The sequence below is a fragment of the Tympanuchus pallidicinctus genome, unplaced genomic scaffold (genome assembly GCF_026119805.1).
Source record: "Tympanuchus pallidicinctus isolate F22 unplaced genomic scaffold, pur_lepc_1.0 scaffold22, whole genome shotgun sequence".
NCBI classification, from domain to species: Eukaryota; Metazoa; Chordata; class Aves; order Galliformes; family Phasianidae; genus Tympanuchus; species Tympanuchus pallidicinctus.
In genome coordinates, this window is record NW_026294739.1 from 35,695,650 (window position 1) to 35,717,767 (window position 22,118).

The following is a 22,118-nucleotide window of genomic DNA, read 5'->3' on the forward strand; positions in this document are numbered from 1 at the left end:
TCCCTAAACCTAATGGTTTGAAATTCTTCTGCTGTAAGAAAAAATTGTTACGGGCAACTTTCTTTAGAAAAAGTACATCCATTCCTGGATTTGTTCATCTGGGGGTCTTTTTCTTCTGCTGTTATCTGTAACGAAGCATGCCGTAGCATATTATGTTTGGAACTAGGTCCCTTCCAACCAATCCATCCCTTGGTAAGCATATAACAAGCTAACAATACTGTTGCATTCTTAATTACTTTACTAAATTACTGGGGGAGGGAGATGCTGATAAAAATTTAACTCCCGGTGTGATTTCCAGATTTGGTACAATTATTACTTTATGAGATCAGTGTCATAGTTTTTTCTTACAAATACATTTCTTTTCCTTATTAGGTTGGAGGAATTAAAGACAAAGTGCTGGCAGCGCACCGAGCTGGACTGAAGAGAATTATCATTCCTCAAAGAAACGAAAAAGATCTTGAAGAAATTGCACTGAATGTACGGCAAGATCTGACTTTTGTTATGGCAAGCTGTCTGGATGAAGTTCTTAATGCAGCTTTTGATGGAGGATTTTCAGTTAAGCCCAGAGTTGAGCGTTTGAATAGTAAACTTTAAGTTGACAGGCTGAGATTACTTCTATATCACATTTTAATAGAGAATAGTAACTATCAACTAGATATGCATATCTAATATAAATATGAGCTAAGACTGCTAGTTTAAAACTGAGTGTAAATGCAATCAAAATAAAAATAGTACTTTAGCAGTTAACAACCTAAACCCATATTTGCTGGGTATGCTGCCTTTTACTACTACCAGCAAGGAGTCTTGAAAAAAATACTTTTTTCCTGATAGTGAGATTCAAGCATGAGTAACCTAATGCTATTGAGAAACAATTCCTTACCTTATCTGGTATGTAGTTATATCAGTGTCAACAGCTGATGACATCTGCAAAGACTTCAGGCCCACAGCCAGAGAATGGTACGCAATTTGTGTATTCAGAGAACACAAACTGCAGCAAACACAGCACAGAACAGCAAGAGGGGTAATTAATAATGAGGACGTTAATCAAAAGCAAACTGATTTGGTGCACAGGTGTTTTCTTTTTAGTAAGTAACATTGAGGCAATCTGTTAAGGAGGGGTGGCATCAGAAAAATCAAGATTTTGGAATTAGTAAGGAAATGCATAGAAGATTTAAGGATAACAGAAGCAATAGTTCTAGTTTGTAGCAGTGTTGATGTAGGCATCATTTTTTCAAACCTTAATTAATTACAGAAATACACTCATTTTTGCCTAGGAAGGGTAATAATGCATTAAAGTTCATGTGTGCAAAGTTGTACTTACAGCCCTGGAAGTAGGTGGCACATACTCTGAAGACTCATAGAAAAGACTGAGCCTGGTAACACGTGGGAGGGGCAAAGTACTCCTCCTTAATTCTTACGTGATACAAAAGTAGGAACACTGCTGATTCTAGGATACTTACGTTTAGTGTTTAGACTCTAAATGCTACATCCATTTAAACAATACCAATAAAACTACTGGATAGTTAAATTTTATTAGGTAGCGCACACTAATAATGTTAAGATTTGAGAAAGTGTTTATATCCCCTCTGAGTCAGTAGCTTTCTCTCTTCAGTGTTTAACACAGGAATTTAACTTTATGGAATCTGCAGTTCTGAGTTTTTCATTGTTTTGTATGAGGGTAAGCCACAAGAGAAAACCTAGTCTCTAGTATTCTGTTCTTGTCTCTTGCTTCTGTTCTTGTTAATTCTGAAACGACTGAAGTATCCTTATGAAAATGCAAATTGTATCAGTGACAGAAGAATCCTTTGTTTGGCTTTAATTTCAATTGGTAAAAAGAAAGCTGATTTACGTGGAATATAACGGTAATTATATTAATAAATTTAATGGGTATTTTTTCACTAGGTTATAAAAACTTTCACAGAAGACTTAATCTAATAAAATGATTTTTTAAAAAAGCAACACTTTTTGCTTTACTATTTTCAGAATTACACACTTCAGTTATTCAATACCTAAGTTCCACAGTTAAGAGACAACAGTCCCTATTTTTCTGCCTTAAAAATTACTTGAATGTAACAAGTGTGAAATAACTGGACAATCAGTAAAACAGCAGAAAGGAACGATAACTAATATGCTGCTTTGCCTCCAATGAGGACTAGTAAGGGGAAAATAATATTTTCTGTACTCAACTTAATGCAGATCAAATGAGTCCTGTACTACGTAGCACTAGTAAGAGAACAGACATGTATGGAAAGCAAATACTGTTGTTCTTTTTTTTTTTAATATTAAGCTTCTACAGCAATTTCAGAAGAACAAGGAGTTGCTCTGAAGAAAAGATAAGCAATAAGTTTCTGCCACATTGCTCCAACTCATGTTTTGTCCACATGGACTTTATCTGAAAGGTGAGAGCTTTAATGCCATTCTAGAATATCTTTTGTCTGAGTAGCTTTTCAATTTCCCACTTCAGAGCTGATTTGTGTTAAAGATTTTTTTTTTTTAAATTCAAATAGAAGTATTATCCATTATAACAGATATTATAGTTTAAATGTTTTTGGCTTTTGCTGAGCACTCTTGAGCACAGCCATCTGTGCAGCAGCAAGCCAAAATAATAAAGATCTTTAAAAGTAAAGTAATGTCAGTACACTAGAGGTTATCCTGCATTGCAACTGACAGTTAAACAAACATGGTGATAAAGATGAGGGTGTCTTGAGACTATATTGTAAAATAACTAACTTTATCTAGAGCTAAAAAGCAGCACTGGTAGCTCCTTTGTCCACAGTCCACACTGTAAATTGCTACAGATAAAACTGTCTCACTAATGCAATTCATGCTTTTAATCACAGTAGCTTTGAAAACATACTAGATAATACAATGGCATAGGCAGCAATACAAAACAGTCTGCTTAATCCATTTCAGTTTTAAAGCAATACTGCAAATGCGAACTAATGAGAAATTCCAAATATTAACATCCACATTTGTCAGACATTTTACTCTTAAGGCTTTCTTTTTTTCCCCCCCAAAGGCAATGAAAAACAACAGAGGTAGTACTAGGGAAGAATGCAAGATCTACTGCATTTCATTTAATCAAGACAAATGTGAGTACTATTTCTCCATACAGAAAGTACTTTCTAAAATAAACAGCTAATGCTAAAACACTGCCAGGCTTTAATACACCATTTATTTTAGATTAGGTAGTAAACTGTACAGATTGTTACGATGTTTTCATTTTTCATATATGGAGCATGGTTTTATTTACCAGATCCTCAAACTACTAAGAGGAGAGATCCACTGACTTACGCTTCCACTACTTTTGAAGATCTAGGCCTAAGTGTAATTCGTTTAATCATTCCATCAGATGATGGACATCAAATTTTTATACAGGTTTTTTTGTGTTTTAAACCAAATGGAACACTAGTTTAAAGGAAGTCAGTACACATTTATGCTACAACATTTGTCACTTGTAAAGCATGACTAAAAAAGTCTGTTACAAGCACAATTTTTAGTCCCCATCAGAAGTATATTCTTGATTTCCAGCCTAATAAAAGTCACCATAGAACAGTGCAAGAAGGCTCAAAGTTCTTTTGGGCAACACAACACGAGTACAAGCAGCAGCAATCTCGCTAACTCATGCACTTACACAGCCCTGTGATGCTCAAGTTGCAAGTACCAGGCTGCTCAGGGTGACCCGAGCAGGCTCTTAGCTAGATTTCCTTTCAAAACCTGAGCTCAGAAGCAGATAACATGAGCACATGACCTTCACTCCAAGCCAGCCAATGGGGGGAAGTGGGTCTATGCCTATAAAAATAATTTGCATATTTAGCTAAGTTTCTGTCAGTAGACCAAAAGACAAAACTCAGGTAAATGTAGGCACACTTGATCAGGTGAGTACTGAATTCTGAAGACTGCACTCAATTTGTTGTGTACTTGTAAGGAAATGCTAGACTGAAGGATTAGCTCCTTCTGAAACATTTATGTATTGCCACAGGATACCCATACATCTCATACATTAAATCTGTGCACAATTCCAACAGCCTGAACACCTACTTCTAATAAGTAAAACTTTCCTTCGTTATGTGACACCGACTACTTCTGTATTATTTTATGAATCCAACTTCCAATTTGGAAGATTTTATGTTCCTTACCTGTAGAATTACTTACCTCATCATGCATCAAAATAATATGAACAAGAGTTGTCTTAATAGATCTATTTCTGATAAGAAAGTTAAAGACAGTGCACAGTAAATAAACCGTATTTTAATGTGTTACAAAAGGAATTAATAGTCAGGCTACCTCTCCCAACAGATGTCCAGTACTACTAGGTTTGACAAAGACTTCCTTTAAATAGCTTGAGATGAAACAGCTTTTCACGTTATCCTTTTTTCTTTCTTTGCATCTGTTTTGTAACACAAATACCATATACATTCACGGTTAATTTTTTTCACATAGAGGCAGTCTGCACAAAGCCCATATCTTACAAAAGCTGTTACGGCTGGTGAATCATATCTGTAAGAGATTACTTGCATTTGACTGTGTATCATATCGCCAAAATAATATACAAAAATCAGTTCAAGAAAATTACTTCAGTAACAACCGAGAGACAGGACAAGAAAGTGAGCAAGAGTAGTAGTGTGTCAAACTTTGAGCTAAAGCACAAAGCAAAAACAATTGTTTTTAAATTTGTCAGGTATTCTCTTAATAAGAAATGTAAAAAGACTGAAAACATCTCATTCTGTCTGCCCTTTCTTTGTTTTTTTGGTGCTTTTTGTTTGTTGTTAAACAAATGGCCTGTTGTATAGTTACAAACACTGTGAAAGACAACACCTTCTTTGTACCAACAAACCAACAAACAGAAGGATGCAAGGGATGCAAGAGAGTTTCTAAGCATCTCTAAATTTGAAACGTATTTTTTTTTAAATGCGGAAAAATCCTTGTAGTTCATTTTTGTTAGATCATAACTCAAAGTACAACAACATCTAGAGCTGTTTTTAAAGGAGCTTTCTTTCCTGATGCATCTTTGAACATAATTACTCCTTTCAAGTTCAGTACATTCACAAAATAGCTCAATTAAGAACAGTATCACCAATTAATTGACTACTGGAAAGAGACAAAATTTACCAAACATACAGAAATATTAATTTTACCATAGCAATTATGCATATCAAAAGATGACACCTGTATTTAATTCTTTAAAGATACAAAAAAAAAAAAAAGAGAAAAACCTGAATTACAGAAAAGAAAGTCATATTTATTTAATGAAAAACTAGAAGTTAATAAAAATTAGCAAATACACAAAAAATATACACAAACAGCAGCAATACTATGTAGTGACTTACAAAGGAGGGGGGGAGGAGGGGCATGGGAAGCAGCGGCCAAAGCCCAAACCGCTCAACATGGCTTGTCAGTCAAAGGGGGAGGAAAAGAACACAAACAAAAACACGAAACAGTATCCTTTTCAACAGTACAATCAATCTACAAACAAGTTTTTAGAATTATTTTACAACATTTCCTGTAGAATCAATTCTTAATACAAAAGATGCCCATTTTGGGTGTATATATATTTTCAGTGGTTTACTGTTGACTTATTTTAAATATATTAGTGTTACTACATGCAACTGCTTCCTGTAATTTAACAGCCTTTCCTTTTATTTACCTTCATATATGTCTATCCTCCATCTACCAAATAATTTGTCTGACAGTCAACGATGGTTACCCTAGTTTCTGCTAAATTAAATGCAATGGTTTTAAACACTGGCCTGAAGAGGTTTGATTGCCATTTCAACACATCGATATAGTTACGTTGATGCCTAAATTGCCATTTTCTGCAAAGAGCTGTGCAATGCTGGTGTCAAAGACTAGACAGTCACTATTCATAATGGCTGTTGCAATTCCCTCATGGATAGATCGAGGAGTTGCTTCCCAAGTCAGTCGCCGCCTATGACCGTTTAACTCAAGTCGATAAGCAAAGTTTTCTGCTTGCTTGCGTGTTCCTATCAGCTGTACAATCGCAAAGAACTGCTGGTGACCATCATATTTTTCCTGTTTCTCCAATACTAACATGAAATGAAAGCCAAAACAAGACTGCATCATAACCCAGTCAACAGCACCAGGAAGATTAATGTCTGTAGCAAGAAACACTATATCTTCTCCCTGAAGTGTTGTAATTGACTTATGTTGATGCATCAGATGTGGCATTACAGCATCCAGAGAACCTTGCCATTTACATGAAGCACCAGGACATGGACAGGAATAAGGCCTAAACTCACATAGCTCCTCATGGTCTGCTTTTTCTGTGTGTGGCAGAGTTATCTCACATCCAGAAGAGGCATATTTACACGGGAATAGTACAGAATTGGCAACTTTCTCCATAGCCAGGTTACGAATGGAGCCCAGTGGGCCTCGGCAAGTTGGACAGCACGTAAGTTTGGGGCGACAGTTGCTACAAACAAGGTGGCCACTCTGACACTGAAGAATTGGTGGCAGCACATAGTCAAAACAGACAGGACACTCAAAGAGACTAGCCAAGTCATTATTGGAAGCTGTAGTGCCAGTCAGCGCAGGCACTCTCTGTGATGGCGTACACTTTGAAGTACCTGTAGGTAGTGCTGTAGCAGTCTGACGGCTCATTTCTATAAGAGAAGAGAAAAAAGAATGAGGATACTGCAGGGATTATATCTAAACACATTTTATTTTATTCTGCTTACCGTATTTCTTGATTATGAAAACAAATCAAAATTAATCAGACAAAAAGAAGTGAAACTCAAACATGCAATGCAGCTGTGCGTACTTTGCACGTAGATTTTCAGCTATGTTCCAGAGAATAGACACTGGCATGACACAGATCTAAAAAGAAAAGATGTTCTGCTAACTGTTCTGAACTGGAATTTACCTATTGGAAGCTGCAGGGTAAATGTGTAAAGAAGTACTAAGCGTAGCTGAAATCTTCAAAGATTTTTGTTGTTTTCTGGTTGATGCTGTTGTTTTTGTCTTTGTTTTTTGCTGTTTCTTTTAATATTGCACTTACAAAACATTCCATCTGGTCAGGTGGGGGTAACAACTGAGCATACTACCTAATACAAATCTAAAGCTGAATTTTAAGCTTTACATAGAAGAAACCAGCCGTATGAAATGAAAAAAAAATAAAAAAGCTTGAATATCATAATCCTATTTACTGTATCAGGATAATTAAAAAACAACAGCCACCAGTTACAAGGAAGAACATAGCTAAGATTATCCTACCCTGGGAAAGAGCCATGTAATATTGACTCTTCACTTCTGTAGCTTTTGAAACATTCCCATTGCTTTCACTTGCTGAACTAAACTATGTGTGAAGACATCAGGAAATAAACAGAAAACAGAAATTATTTTACTCAGCTTTCTAAGCAAGACAAGAAATGCAGAAGATGAAATGTGAGAATTAAGAATTAAGCACTGCTTATGAAGTTTTACATTCAGTAGTTTTCAGTTCTTTCCAATGTCTCTGAACCAAAGTGGCTGTCTGACTGCACAACGCTTTCAAGCATTCAACGAGCAAAGGTAAAAGGCCTGTATGTCTTTCAACACATACAGATGCCACACTTTGTCCTGGTCCCCCTGACTCCCCTCCTACTTGCACAAAAGGAACCACTAGTATTGCCAGGAAAAATAAAAACTTAATATTGAGCAGAAAAGCCTTACCTTCATAGGTTAAAGTAAAATGCTATTCAAAACTGGAATCCATTATACAGAAACATTCTTAACCACCTTAAGTGTTTCTGTGCATCAGCCCTGTATCTGTTGTGCATGAAACCGAAAATAAACTTCATCTTTAATCTCCTTTATATTTGACATGGGAATATTAAGCAATAGGCAAGCTTCCCATATTTAGAATTATTTCAACCACAAACAAGCTTACTCATACTTGGACTAGATACCTCAAAGCAGCGTACTGTGCGTGCTTTAGCAAGGCATGCGCTATTCAGGGCACGTGATGAACAAACTATGAGATTCCAAGAAGCAAAACAACTTTTCCCTTGACGTTCACAAAACAGCCACAGTGGTCAACGTCACTCTTTTCAGCAAAAGCCCCTTTTCTCCAATCCAGAGCTCAAACAAAGGTTTTTGGGAGCTGGCATTCAGTCCGAGTCTTCACTCTCACGTGCCCCACACCAGCATCATCTCATCCCTCCAAAGTCTTTTCTTCCACCTTGAGCGCCTTGCTCTCAAAATATCCAGATCTTATCTTTGGACATAAAACCACGCAGTAGTTTTCATTACTGGACCCTACATGGTACAGATCCAAAAGGAATGGTAGTTTTTTGGCCTTGTTTTCCTACTTCAAGCATTTCCTCTAGATGGAAAGTTTAAGTGATCTATGACAAATCAAATCTATGCTCTGGGGAAGCGATGCCCCACCAGTTTGTTGCAGAGAGTTCAGACAGACAGCCCCAGTGATAACTGAGCACTACTGCTAGTTTTCTCCAAAATCTGCAGATGGGAGACTCGTGGTGTCACACTGTGGTCCAGGAAAACAAACTGCACACACAGAGTAATTGCACAGTACCACACTGCTTGGAACGAGCATAGAAATCACATACATGTTCTTGTGTAAAATTCTGAAAACATCACCTTGCAGAAATTGTAAACACGTTTTGGAATAGTTTTTGTGTGCTTCATCTTACCTGCATCCACACCTCCTGATCCCCACAAACAACACGGAAAACCACTGTTCCCCAGGCAGTCTGACTGGCCGGGTGAGCTTTGCTCTGGCTGATAACACCTCCAGGAGCTGGTACCACAGTTAGGTAACCAACCTCCAAGCTTTGCACAAGACCTCGCACACAAATGCACTTCCACATCAGCTTTCAGTGCTTCAGAAGCACTGAAGAAGATGCTGCACAGCCCTGGTTTGGCACCACTCCTGCCTGTGCCTGGCCTTCAAACACAACTGAGCACCATCCCACAAAGCAGGGAGCCAAAATGCACCGGAATCTGTGAACTGAGCCACTGAAATGAACAAGCAAAGAAGAAGCTGGATAATGCAAGAAACTGCAGTTTACCAAGCCCAAAGCTGTCCAAAGCATAAGTTCCCATCATTTGTGAACATAAAAGATGAATAATGCCTCACAGCGGAAAAATAAAAAGTTAATTTTTCATAGATGTCTTAAAACCTACAAGGTAATGGCAAATCAAAGTGTTCATGGCATAATACAGTTAATCTGTATTTGCCTTTGTCAAACTTTCTCAACAAATTACCAACCAAAACCAAACACCTAACTGGAAATAAGAGTTTAATGTTATTTTTAGTTACAAAACATTTTCTACAGGTCAAAAAAACCCACAAAAGAACCCAAAACAATACAACCCTATGTGCAAAGCTTGCCATTAGCTTTGTTCCACACACTGGGAGCAAGCGCATAAGCAATACCAACAAACCGCAGGATGCTGGTTGTCATCTGCAGAAAGTAATTCCTACAACCCCTATTTGAAACATCAAACAAATTTGCCTAAGTTTAACCAGCAGAGTGAAAGAAGAGACGCACTTTAACACTCCCAACTCCAGCCTGAGGACAGCTCTGCTCTGGGTGAAACCAGCCCAGCCCGCTGATGGCCAGCAGTGCGGGAAGCACATGGTAGCGTCACCTCCTGCGAGCCATGGGGCTGCACCAATGACAGATGCGACAGATCACACGAGGCACATTTCAGCGGAGGCAGCAGGGGAACACACTGCCAAGAGCTGTTCTGCTCACAGACAAAGCAAGGCCGCAGTACCTGAGTCTTAAAAATGCTTTCCTACTACTTGAAATTCAGGTTCTGAAATTCAGGCAGACTGTGGAAGCTTTTACTGGATCCATAACACATGCAAGTTAGCACCACTGCAGAGGATTTGGTGCTCTTAACAGAAGACACTGACTAAATACACAGTATGTTTACGATTCATCACTGTATGTCCCTCCAGGTGAGAGTCAAGGAAGTTTCCCAGGGACCGAGACGAAGAAAAGCAGCAGGAGCGACCTGTGGACTACGTGCCAAGAGCTCAGCAGTCAGTAAGCCATGCCCAATGCCCAGCGCTCCACCTCCTGCCATGCATGGCTGTCCCAACAGCCGCCAGCCCTGTACGGAGCTGTGCTGCAGCATGCAACACCTGAACAGGCTGTGAAACCCCTGAGCTAAAGTCACTGTGAGAGCAGGAAGGTACAGCAAACTGAACAGCCCAGCTGACGTGCAGACACATGGAAAACACCTTCAAGAAAAGTTCAGAAAGATAACATATCTCATGTGCCATAGAAGTAACACAGTACGTATGAATAAATTTGTGCCATCTCAGCTTCTCACCTCTCCAAGGCACTAGCTTCAGACACCATCCTGGAATCCAAACTTAACTTATTTCACTGAAATAGAGGGTACTTTTAACACCCTCAGGCTAACACCATCAACTTTTCCAACACCTTTACTTGCTCTCAATAGATTACACTTGGGACTAATGCCTTAAATGCCTTTTGAGAAGGTAACAGAATTAGTGTTGGGGGGGAAAAAAAGAAACAAAACAAACCACCACCAAATATCTGTATAGTTACCTTAGTGTTTGAAACAAGAAAAAAAATCTGTGTAGTGCCTAAGAATGGTGAAAGGACAGAAAAATGCCTTAGCAAAGGCTACTATACGTGACGCAGTTATTTCAATCACATTTTAGAACTAAGTGAATTCAGAGAGTTGCATTCAAGAATCAGTAACTCTTAACACCTAACAGTTATGACCAAGGTAACACAAAATCTTTCATTTTTTCAGCTGCACAATCATATTTGAGAATGATACCTATATAAAGAAAAGCCCAGTTGTGGAGCACTGAGAATTAGATCCCTGCGTTACATAGCACTCATATTTGTGGAGAACACTGACAGCTGGCTACTTCAAGATGCTGTAGAGTCCAAAGAATGCCAAAACCCCCAAACTAAGTCAATTGTTGAAAATACCAATTGCTTTGCAGGTCTAAATGATAACTAACAGTAAATACAGTTAGCCACTGCCATCAGAAATGCATGCAATTCAATATTCATAACATTTATAACATAAAATAAACTGAAAGATTTGTGTCACCAGTACTTCATTGGCAGCAGAAGAAAGGTTTAGTGAATGCCTATGAATTATATAATCATGGGACTGTTCATCCTCTGCGATTATCTGCAGTGAACCACCAGACCCCAACACTCAACACGTGTCTGATACTACCATGTATGTTCCCTTGTACAAATGCTATCACCAGCTGAGTCATTACTAGCGGGCAATCCAGATCTTTTCCAAACTCAGCATCTGTAGCAGATGCAAACAGCACTGTAAACACAAGCACTATGTTATTACGCCTGTTTAACTGCAGTGACATGTATCTCATCCAGACAAAAACCTGAGTTGTGGCTAGTGTTATTTCATTTCAACCACTGTCATTAGCTCTTTCTCCTATCTCTGCCACGACGTTAAACACCCACCCACATGCTGCCTGTTTCTAGCTGCCAAAGGTTTTCTTCCCAATAATTTTATGATGTAAAATTAGGAAGAGCAACCTAGACAAGGTATACAACAACTACATAAAACATAGCTTCTTTTTTTTTTAAGAAGCAAAGAACTTCATCAATTTCAGGTGAATAACTGTACCCATACTGTACCAATCCAGAACTTTGCAATTCAGTGTATAAATTCCAGAGAATCAAGATGAAAGTTAGCACTGAGTATCAGAAACTATATTGCTAGGAGACTAGTCCTGCAGAGAGATGAACTCTGAAACAAAGTACATAGGAGAAAAAATTCTAACCAATAAAACCCCAGATTTCATTCTAGAATGACAACCAGAAATGTCTGATCAAAAGCAGAAATCCTGTGACTGGCCCACTCAGTCTGCACTATATAATTAGAGAACATTCCATGTCTCACTCATATTTATGCTTAGAACTAAATAAAAAAAAAGATTGATTTGTACACTCAGGCCATCAACAAAGTGCTATATAGCACTATATGACATCTCTCCCTTTTTTTGAGCTTGAAAGGAGAGGAAGCAGAACAGAAATAAAAGAGAAACTATAAATGAAATTTCTGAAAATTCAAGCTGTACTAAAATCAACGCCACCACTAGAAAAAGAAAATGCAGAGATACACTATGTAAACTGGTATAAGCAAAAATCACTGATATTTGGTTGTCTCTTGTGATGAAAGACAGGCTAGTAAAACAATCTTTTCCATTACATATAGTTATAAATAGATAGAAAAAGAGCCATTCTTTAAATACAAATCAAAACCAAATGCTGGCATTAAAAGGTTATGGATCATTTCCAAACAGGAGTTTAGTGTATTTTTTCCTTTTCAAAACCAAGTAAATAACTCAGCTTGCTGACGCTGCAGGACCCCACCCACCACAGACGATCAAGATGGTGATACAGAATCACCGTTCAGAGATGCACATTCTTGCACTGTACCTTTAGCGGTGCTCTGTGACCAAGGCCTCTTCTTTTCTCTGTTCACCAGCTCTGTCTTCAGTGCAACTATCAGCAGTCAGTCAGTACTCAGAGCATTCCCTGACAGAGGACGCCTGAACCTCCAGCATGCCCGCACCTGGAACCTACAGCATAACAAAGTGGTTTGAATTCAGAACAACAGCCGTCCCGTACAGCAGCCTCCTGTGGCTACCAAACGAGTGCACCTTCCTGCAGTCTGCCACAGTTTGAGCGCAGCACGGCTAACTGAGGTAAAGCAGAAGCATGGATTTCAAAATAAAGACTGTGGCAGAAACCAAAGAATCTGACAAAATAAAGACATGGTTCATGTGAAAACACACAGAACTCCACATGAACAATTAGCAACAGGGAAAACAGTTTTAATTCACTTATTTATGTTTTAGCAGCATCTCATTTCCTTTCACCATGACTAGAGCAAACTAAACTGCACTACATCAGGATCATCCTGAAACAGTAATTCTGTCTATAAAAAACAGGTAAACAGACACCTTTTCAAAAGTTCCAGGCTTAGCAGGTTGCATTAAAAAGTAAGCAAGGCATACAAAGTGACCAGCTACTACGTAGATCAGTAAGTTGCAGGGGAAAACAAAGTTATTTTCCATGCCGTACCATCAGAAGAATCTGATGCAGAAAGCATTGAATTCTGCTCTATGAAACATCATATCCATAGATGGACTCTAGACACAAGTTGAGGAAAAACACACAAGCACAGAACAACTCAGTGTTAACAGCAAATCCTACCAAGTGCGACAAATTGAGGGCTGCCTTTCTTTCCTCAGAGTGATTTTGCAAAAACTATATTCTTCACTGTATACTGTAATTGCCATGCAATATTGCATCACCACTGCTGTGTCTGTGGCAGACACAGGGAAGAGGGTGTGGCATAGAAGTGCCTACCTTAACTCAGTAAAGCTAAACTGAAAGAAATATCTATGCTTTGTTGTGCTTTCACATACAAAATCTTCCTGCAGTAACTATTCCAATTCCAGATCTATTTTGTACTCAGAAAGTTTCCTGCATAACTAAATAGTACTAGGGAACAGACCATCAAAACAACCTGACCTGATTCCAGAAAGATGTGGCTCACAGGAGACCAATCGCAACACAGAGCTGCTTTGTAGAAGGAAGAGTCAGAAAAGATTAGGTATATAGACTACTTTAATACAGACCTCTCCATTTTGTGCATTGCTTAGGTTCATGCGTACTTCTGTCTTAAATATTAATTGGTTCTTGTGTTCTTTAATCCGTTCTGTATTTCTGTACACAGGGCTGAACAATGGAACCCAGTGGAGACGTGAAGAATGGCTCAGCTGCCTGTGGAGGTGACCGCGTACGGGAGGGCACAGAGACCTTTCTGCCACGAGGTACGTCACACACAGATGTACCACCATGTGTGGTTTCAAGTACAACCCCACAGCAGTAGCACTGAAAACCTAACAGTGCAATTCACAGATCTGATTCCTCCCTATAAAATAGATATCCAGCTGTCCCTTTTCCAGTTCAGGTATTTAATCTTCTGATGTGAGCTGGAATGAGAACGTTTAGAAGAATAACAGAAAGACAATGTCCTCATTTTCTCTCTCACACCACTCACAAATGTGATAAAGTACACAGAATTTTAAATGTAAAGAAACAAATCCATATTCTTAAAATGGGTATTCCTATATTTTTGAAACAAAATGTTCACACTATAGATGATTGCTTAAAGCTTTTCAGTACTTCGTTTCCTTAACTTCCCATTTTCTACATGCCCTGTGTTACTAGCATCCATTCTTTGAAGTGCATGTCTCCACTAAACCCAGAACTGTTTAAGTGACTCATTTGTTCTCTGCTCATTAGTTCAGAATCAACTGCTCCTGTTGTATTGTAGCATAAGGATTCAACTTTCACCATTTAAAATCTTGTTTTTAATTGTTATTACAATGCTACCTGCATTCTTAAACTCGGTTATTGGTAACTTTACATGGTCCTATTTCTGCACAGAGCACCAACTCTACATTCCTTATTTCTTCAGAACACACTTTCCAGGAAACACTAGTTTGAGAACATGGCTTTATCTCACAAACAAAAGCACTTTTCAGTCTTTCTTATCAACCTCAGGCACAGCACCCAGAAATGCTGTGCATTGCTGACTCCACAGACCACCACGTTCCACAAGAAGTTTCAGCACTCCTTGAGATGTGAAAAATAGAATTAGTGGTACAGGTCTGTGGCGTGGGATATTCGTGGCAGACCTGGGGTTACTTCCTGCTCCATCACAAGTGTCTGAGTCACCGCAGGAAACTACTTCCCTGCCTTTAGAGCACTGTGTGTAGCTGCAAGCCTCAGACAAAAATGCAAAAAGCGATGAATTAGCATGAGAAGGATACTAAATTAACTCTGTAGACCCTCTTCCAGTCAGCAGCAACAAAATGTCACGACATGCTAAATGACATTATGTTAAACTATTTCAAGATCTCAATCCTTAATCCAGCAATAGTCAGACTGCAATCACTGATTACTTTCCAAGGATGATCCAAGTCCTGCTCACATATGGATAACTGCCTTCTTCCAAGCCCAGCATGTTCTACATCAGAGACAAATTAGGGAGATGAGGCATTTGCAACATCCTTCTCACTGATTTTAAGTAATCTGTAGACCCTCTTCTTCCACCAACTCCACAATGACATTTTATGGAAAGCCAGTAATAGAAATCTCTCTTTGGAGGAATCCTTGGATTACCAAAAAAAGTTCTCTCAGCATTCCCTCTGAAGATCCAAGGTGAATAACCCAGGTTTTGAAGCTAGTGGTTCATATTCAGCAGAACAGTAGCTCTCAGATCAGAGAACTGTATTTTCTCTTACCACTATTAATTTCTGTTCAGGTTTATCAAAAACATGAATGAAATGCGCAATTTCACTCACTTGTATCGCCTGGGAAATGCTTCATGGCATACAAAATTAAAATCCAGCCATAATCACTCTGAAGTCGGGCTGAGACTGTGCCAGAAAATAAAACACAGGCCATTACAAATGCTTGGGAAACGACAGGTGCAGGTACACCTTTCTGCCACTTCGTGCTCCCTCAGTACTTCCTAGATTCAAACATTACTACACCCCTTGCTGCAAAGTACTGTCCCCCCCCCTTCTGTCACATGGTTAGATCAAAACTTTACGTTGCAATGCTGAATCCGGAACATCAAACCCTAACAATGACTCACTACTTGAAATTTAACTGTAAATGTTAGTATTTTCAAACCTTTTTCTTTTATTGGAGTGTTACAAAGAAAAAAAAAAAAAAAAGGCTTTAGGTTGGATGATCAAGCACTCAAAATTAGAAAACAACGAAAGTTTGACATGCAACTCTATTTCCTCCTATGCATATTAAGGAACAGCTCTCATGAAATACTTATTTCCTCCCACTCACTCCTTTAGCAGAGCAGAATCTGTATGTACCTGGAAGAATTATATTTGCACAAAGAACAATACTTATTCTTTAAACTGATCAGCTGGTTTAAAATAAAGCTGTTTAGGACAGCAGATATTTTAACACACACAGAAATGCTCTTAAAATTACTGCTTTACAGGTGCCGTTTAAATGAACATCCATCTCAACTTCTGTTATGAAGTGCCTGCTTTTATTTGTAAACTATCTATTTTACATGATTGCACTTGACCTAACACAAAGCCAAGCTAAAATTTTACAGTACACCATCAACATCTGCCAGCCAAATCTTCCCTCGTCACACCTGTGCAACCAGTCTTCAATTACACCCTGGGCACACTTGCATAATCACAGATATCAGCCATGTGGGGACGAGGCATACGCAGACGTCTCAGCTGTGTTAACTCCTCCGTGCTCCAAAAAGAGGGGAAAGAAAATTCTGCACATGGAACTCACAACCCTTATGATTTATACACATGTATGTGCGTTTATATATACTTCAAAATAAGCAATTCAGTAATCAAGGGATCAGTTGAGAAGATTTTCATTGCTTTTACCAGAAGACAATTGCACATGCACAGAAGCAGAGGGCAAAGACCACGACTTCAGGCTTATCTCTATGCAAAACTGAACTACTTCGCATCGATTTAAAAACTCCTTCAACTAGGAGTTTATCCTTAAAATGGGGTTATATATGCATCAATACACAAATGTATATAGAAATGTGCTTCAAATGTGATTTCCAGACCAACACTAAGTAAATAAAGAAAAATCAAGACAATTAAGATATGTGATCCTAAGACAGAAATCTGAGGGGAGAAGAGCAGAGCAGAGTCCATTTTCACAGACTGGAGGAGAGTAAGTCCTGGTGCTAAACTGATACAATGAGCTATAGGTACTATTTTTCAAATAGAAAGTAGCAATATTACATGTTTTAAGGGCTCTTAAATATTTTAATAGCACTTCTAAGAACTGCACACTTGCATATTCCTGAAGAGCCTTCAGATACCATTACAAACAACTAAAGAAAATGATTTATCTACAGTACAAAGAACAATCCGTCAGATCTGCGCTGCAGGACCCCAGGCACACAGTGTACATAGTGTGCCAGAGTGCAGTCCCACCATTCCTACAACAAACAAAAGCAAGCTGCCACCAAAAGGGATGGCTCTGCTGCCTTGTACCCATTCAGTTTCTCTCTGTTTAAAGTAATGCATTCAGCAAGATCAGCCTCACACAACTACACTTGTGCTTAGACTGGCACAAGGAAGACATCAAAAACGAGCTGGCAGTGGGAGGGCAAGACTCTCAGCTGTAAGTCTGCTATTTCACTGATCCCAAGCTCTCCTACAAGGGGGGATGACTTCTCTTGCAGCAACACTTGTTCTTATGTTACCATGCAGGAGGCTATTCTGGGAAGTGAACCAGATAATAGTTGCCCGTTCCTCACAGGTGATTAGTTCTCTCCCGAACCTGGAACTGAAACAGCCCCACTGCATGTTCACACTGCTGCCAGCTTCACTGCAAGTGTCACATTGGTGTCACCACTGGTAGCCTGAGTAAAAGCTGTCTTCAGTAGCCTTGAATCCTACCCTCAGCATGCTACAACTTGCTCAGGGCTACATCTTCTGGTACTTCTTTTCTAAAACTGAGGTGTTAACAGCAACAAATCATGCGGTTTAGAAATAAAGCTCTCTATTAGAAAAATCACTTTTAAAATCCACTTCAGTGTATACATCACATTTTGGCATAAAGAAACAGACTAAGATTTACAACATTTATAATCCTAGTATTTCAGTTATCAACCCCTTAGCAGGTATAGAAAACACAGAACTTTTTTTTCCTCTCAACAAACAAGAAATGACTCTATATACACCTACATTTCTAAGTTAAACATCAGCTCTAGCAATCTTTACATAAATGAATTTATTTTCATGCTTTATCTTCCCTAATTTAACACTAAGTTGTTTTGAAATACTCCTTCTCCACTTAAACCTTTTCAATCTTTTGACAATTTATACATTAGTAAAATGTAACATACAATTTTCCTCCAACATTTCATCTGAACATGTGTTTGAGAACAACTCTTAAAGCTGTGGCACTCTACATTCTCCGCCTTGACAGCATTCAAACTACAAACATAAACACTGAAAAGCCACTGCTGTCTTTCATCAAAGACTAAATGAAATTTTGCTCTGTTTCGTACTACATGTGAGAAACGTAGGAATGAACATCAAAACATGAACTTAAAGGCTTCATAACACAGACACCAAAGTTCAAGAATTGCTGCTCCACTTTAAAGGAGCTGATGGCTACTTCGAACAACAGACATGATTACGCTCTGCTTTTCTTAGTGTCTCAGCAAGGTCATCAACTGTTACAAGAAAAGATACACAACTGCTTCTACATAAGGCAAACAAAAAAGGAAGCAGTCAACAACTGTCTGCAGGTGGATTTCCTGTTCTTTCTAAATCCATTTCCCTGCAGGAAAATATTCATAGTAATTTTATAAACACATTTCCGGATGCAGAAGGACAAAGACAATTGTCACCATTCAAATGTTTTACTTCCTACTGAAAACAGACAATCTCAGCTTCCATACTCAATTCTCAGTGCTATGCTTCTGAGAGCAAAGAAACAAGTCACAATCAGAAATGCACCATTTGGTTAATGGTAATCATCTAGCTCTTTATCTGATTAAAGCACTGGGGCATTAGTAACCAAATCTCTCATTATTCCTGTAATAACACAAAAAAAAATCACCATTTTGTAGATTAACTCAAGCAGGAATATATTTAAAATAGTTGTCCAGAACATTACAGAAGCATAGCATGTACTGTGGATTAGAACTAGAGTGTGGATGTGTTTATATTTTTCTCTTTTTTAGATGAAGCATGGCATAAAACTTAAGAGTATTAATGGAGCATTACTGCCAGGTTTTGTTTTCCTTTCCTAGCATAGCTAACATCTGAACACTCAATAGCATGGTAAAAAAAAAACCCAAACCAACAACTTCAAGTGAGCAACTTGGGAAGATTTGTTAAAAACAACTGAGAACTAACAGGAAAAACTCCATAAAACCTGGAACATGCAGTGAGCATGCAGTAATTATACGCATCTCTCCATTTGCTCTTATCTTACTGTTCACAATGTAATACCATAACAGAAAGCACAGACCAAAACTGCTTTTCTCCCGTGATGCTGTGCTGATGCTGCTTAAGATATTAACAGCACATACATTCTGAAACAGTGCAAACTGCCTCCAAGGATTCTTATTAATAAAACAAACAACAGAAAACATTTCACTGAGGAAAAGATGTCTCTACTTTCAGTGTATTTCTCCCCAAAAGGGAGATCTCCTACTATTCTTTTTTCCCCACACACCTAGTTTTCACTTTTCTTAAGGATAATTTTCCTTTAAAAAAAAACAAAAAAAGATACCAGAAAAGCAATTAAAAAAGCACGATTAAATCAATTAAAAGCCATCTCTTAAACGTTCACCTCAGAGAAAAAAAGCTAAGCTTCGAGCCTTAAGCAATAGCTGAGATGGACTAGAGCTTGACAGTGTCTTTCCAGTGTACTTCACTGAGACTAGCTTCCTGTGCTTCCTGTTTCTACGAAGCACTACCTGTGCTGAGGTACAGCAGTGAGGGATTCAGGTAACTCTACAGACAACTGCTGGAAACAGTCTTCACCCTGAGCATCCACAGACTGCAAAGGTGCAACACAGCTCAGTAAATGAGTTAGTTTCTTATGTGTGCCCAGAATTTCTTCCATAGATTCACCTTGATTACTTGATCTTGCTTCCAAAAAATGAGACAACTGCTAAAGCAACATACACAGTGATATTCTACTTGGCAAAACTTTGCCCACCTTTTAAAGCTAGCAGTTAAAAACTAGAAATGCTACTGCAAGCAGAAAAATCAAATAAAGCTCTTTTAACTTAAGAACATCATGTTTCTCATAAGAACTGAATATCCAGTTTTCCAGAATATTTTGTGTGAAGACCAGAGCTCTTAAAACTATTTTACCTGAATTCTTCGAGCATTCAGACCAGCAGGATTTGCTCTGACATAAACTCCCTCATGCTCCCCCCTCCCTTGCCTGGGAGCAAGTGTCCTTGACATCCAAGTAGACTCCTTTCTCAGTTCGCACTGAGCAGACAGCAGCAACAATACTCATACCTAAGCACAGAAGATACTTCTGGTATTTAAAATATTTACTTTCCTTAGTTCACACCTACTTAGCTGGAGCCACTGGATTTCAGAGCTAACTAACTCACAGTATAGTCTAATAAGACTACAGCATTAGAACCTTACCAACGTAAATATGGATTACTTAACAAGATACTCTGTCATGACTGCTTTCAGGATAAAAATGCTCATTATTTCATCTTTTAGAATTTGTGGGTCACAACAGACTCCTAAAAGTATACAAGAGATTGTTCTTAACCTCTGTTTTCCTGCATAACTTTTCCCTACCGTAAAAATGCTGGAGGTAATTAAGAACATCCGTTTCCATTGAACTTCATGCAATTATCATCTCTAGCACTCAATTTCAATATCAATATTACAGCATAGAGCAAATGCTAGAAATAGATACAATGCAGTCTATTCTTCAAGCAGGTGTACTCTTCTGCAGCAGCTAACCAGCCCAGAGATCTGAATTTTAAGTAGCAGCCTCAGCATTAGTCTACCTGTACTGCAGTACCTCAAACGTTCTGGAAGACCAGCCAGAGGAACTCAGGGTTGAGAAGAGTCCCTTCTGTCTTCCTCCCCTTCTGGAATGTGCAATGCTGGCCTCTGAGTTTAGGAGGGAGATAAACAGAGAACTGAAACTACGTCCTGTGTGTGGAACATCCCACGTCCTTCCTGACCTACTGCACTTTGCTATGAGCCTCCCTAAAAACCACTCACGTGCACCTCAAGAAAATTAAAGCCACTTTACCTATTTAACGCTGAAGCAAATCACTCATTACAAAAAAGAGCTAGCGTTCACCAAAACCGGCTGAAATAAGGCCCAAAGAGAGAATACTACGAAATACATTTACAACTGTTGCAAACCGTGAACTCAAACTATTAAAGGTGCCACCAGTTCATCACTGGAATAATCGCTCGCGTCTTCCCCTCAAGTAGCGCCTCCACAATACGTGCTGCTGTTCCCCGTGTTCTAAGACTATGATAAGTAAGAGCAGAAAAGGAAAGAACTGAAGGTCTCCGGCCTTTTAAACGTGTAGAGCTAAACAAGAATCTGCCCCACGCGCCGCGCAGAACCTGAACAGCAGGGGCACGCAGCCGCCCATGCCTCCCGCACAGCCTCCCCCCGGTCCCCACGCCGCTCCCGGGCTCGCCCCGCCGCCGCGGCCCAGCTGACCTTCGGCGCGCGTTGCCCCGCTCGCACAAAGCGCGGCGGCGGGGCCGGGCCCACAAAGGGGCAGGCGGCCCCGCGGCTGAGCGGCGCAGGCCTCGCGGCAGGCCCCGAGCCGGATCCGGGCCGGGCCCGCACCCGGCGCACGATAGCCCGGCGGCACCGCCCGGCCGCAGCTCCCCTTCCCCTCGGGGACCCGGCGGACCCGGCCGCGGAGGCCCCGCCGCGTCTCGGCGCTCGGGCCGAGCTCCTTTCTTGGCCCGGCCGCGAGCGGGAAGCCGGCCGCGCTCGGGCCGCGCCGGGGCCTCGTCCGAAGACTCGCCGGAGGCAGCCGCGCCGTCCCCGAGGCGGCGCCGGGGCCTTCCCCGGGCGGCGGCCCGCGGCCCCTCTGCGCCGCGCGGGGCCTCTCGGGGCGAGGCGCCGAGACCGCCGGGCCGCACTCCGCGACGCGCTCACCTGCGGGCGCCGGGCCGGGAGGACGTCGCTCTGTCGGCCTGGCTCCCCGATGGCGCGGGCTGCTGGGCGACGTGCCGCGCGGCGCTCGACTAGACGCTGGGTGCCCGGCCCGACCCGCCCGCGCGCTCCCTGCCTCGCTCCCTCCCGCCTGCCGGCCGAGGAGACGCCGCCGCGGGGGCGCGCCGGCTGCGGCGGAGCTCTCCTGCCTGCCGCGCGCGCTCCCGAGACAGGCGGGCGGCGGCAGCGCGCGGCCGGCAGAGCCCCCGCGCACGCGCACCCGGCAGCGACGCGCGCGGGCCGAGCCGCCCCGCCGCCGGCGCGGGGAACAAAGGCCGCGCTCCTCCGGCCGCGCCTCTCCGCGGGGCGGCGCCGGGCTCGGCCCTGGGGCCGCTCGCC

At 40.6% G+C, this 22,118-nt stretch overlaps 2 protein-coding genes across 4 annotated transcripts in view; one reads left to right on the plus strand and one right to left on the minus strand.

Moving 5' to 3' along the window:
• The window catches only part of LONP2 (lon peptidase 2, peroxisomal), a 41,722-nt gene extending 36,487 nt beyond the window's left edge, over positions 1 to 5,235 (plus strand). The window contains exons 15-16 of one of the 2 annotated variants that reach the window (XR_008207441.1): positions 373 to 2,399; positions 3,020 to 5,235. Coding sequence is in view for 1 of the 2 variants with exons in the window: in XM_052685611.1 (XP_052541571.1) it covers positions 373 to 594 (222 nt within the window). In the remaining variant the exon portion in view is untranslated. Of the gene's footprint in view, positions 1 to 372 lie in introns of both variants that reach the window. The other variant, XM_052685611.1, reaches the window with a different exon arrangement.
• SIAH1 (siah E3 ubiquitin protein ligase 1) lies at positions 4,232 to 21,859 on the minus strand. Of its 2 annotated transcripts, XM_052685621.1 has the most exons (3): positions 21,723 to 21,859; positions 12,438 to 12,580; positions 4,232 to 6,623 (listed from the first exon to the last, which is right to left on the minus strand). In XM_052685621.1, the coding sequence occupies exon 3, from the start codon at positions 6,619 to 6,621 to the stop codon at positions 5,773 to 5,775; it is 849 nt and encodes a 282-aa protein (XP_052541581.1). In that variant the 5' UTR covers positions 6,622 to 6,623; positions 12,438 to 12,580; positions 21,723 to 21,859; the 3' UTR covers positions 4,232 to 5,772. The 2 variants fall into 2 exon arrangements, with proteins under 2 accessions (XP_052541581.1, XP_052541582.1); XM_052685622.1 differs by lacking the exon at positions 12,438 to 12,580 and having other exon boundaries at positions 21,723 to 21,855.
• Between the last annotated feature and the right edge of the window lie 259 nt (positions 21,860 to 22,118).

Bases quoted from the DNA above. Each gene is read 5' to 3' on its own strand.
- SIAH1 (XM_052685621.1), bottom strand. From the start codon at position 6,621: ATGAGCCGTCAGACTGCTACAGCACTACCTACAGGTACTTCAAAGTGT.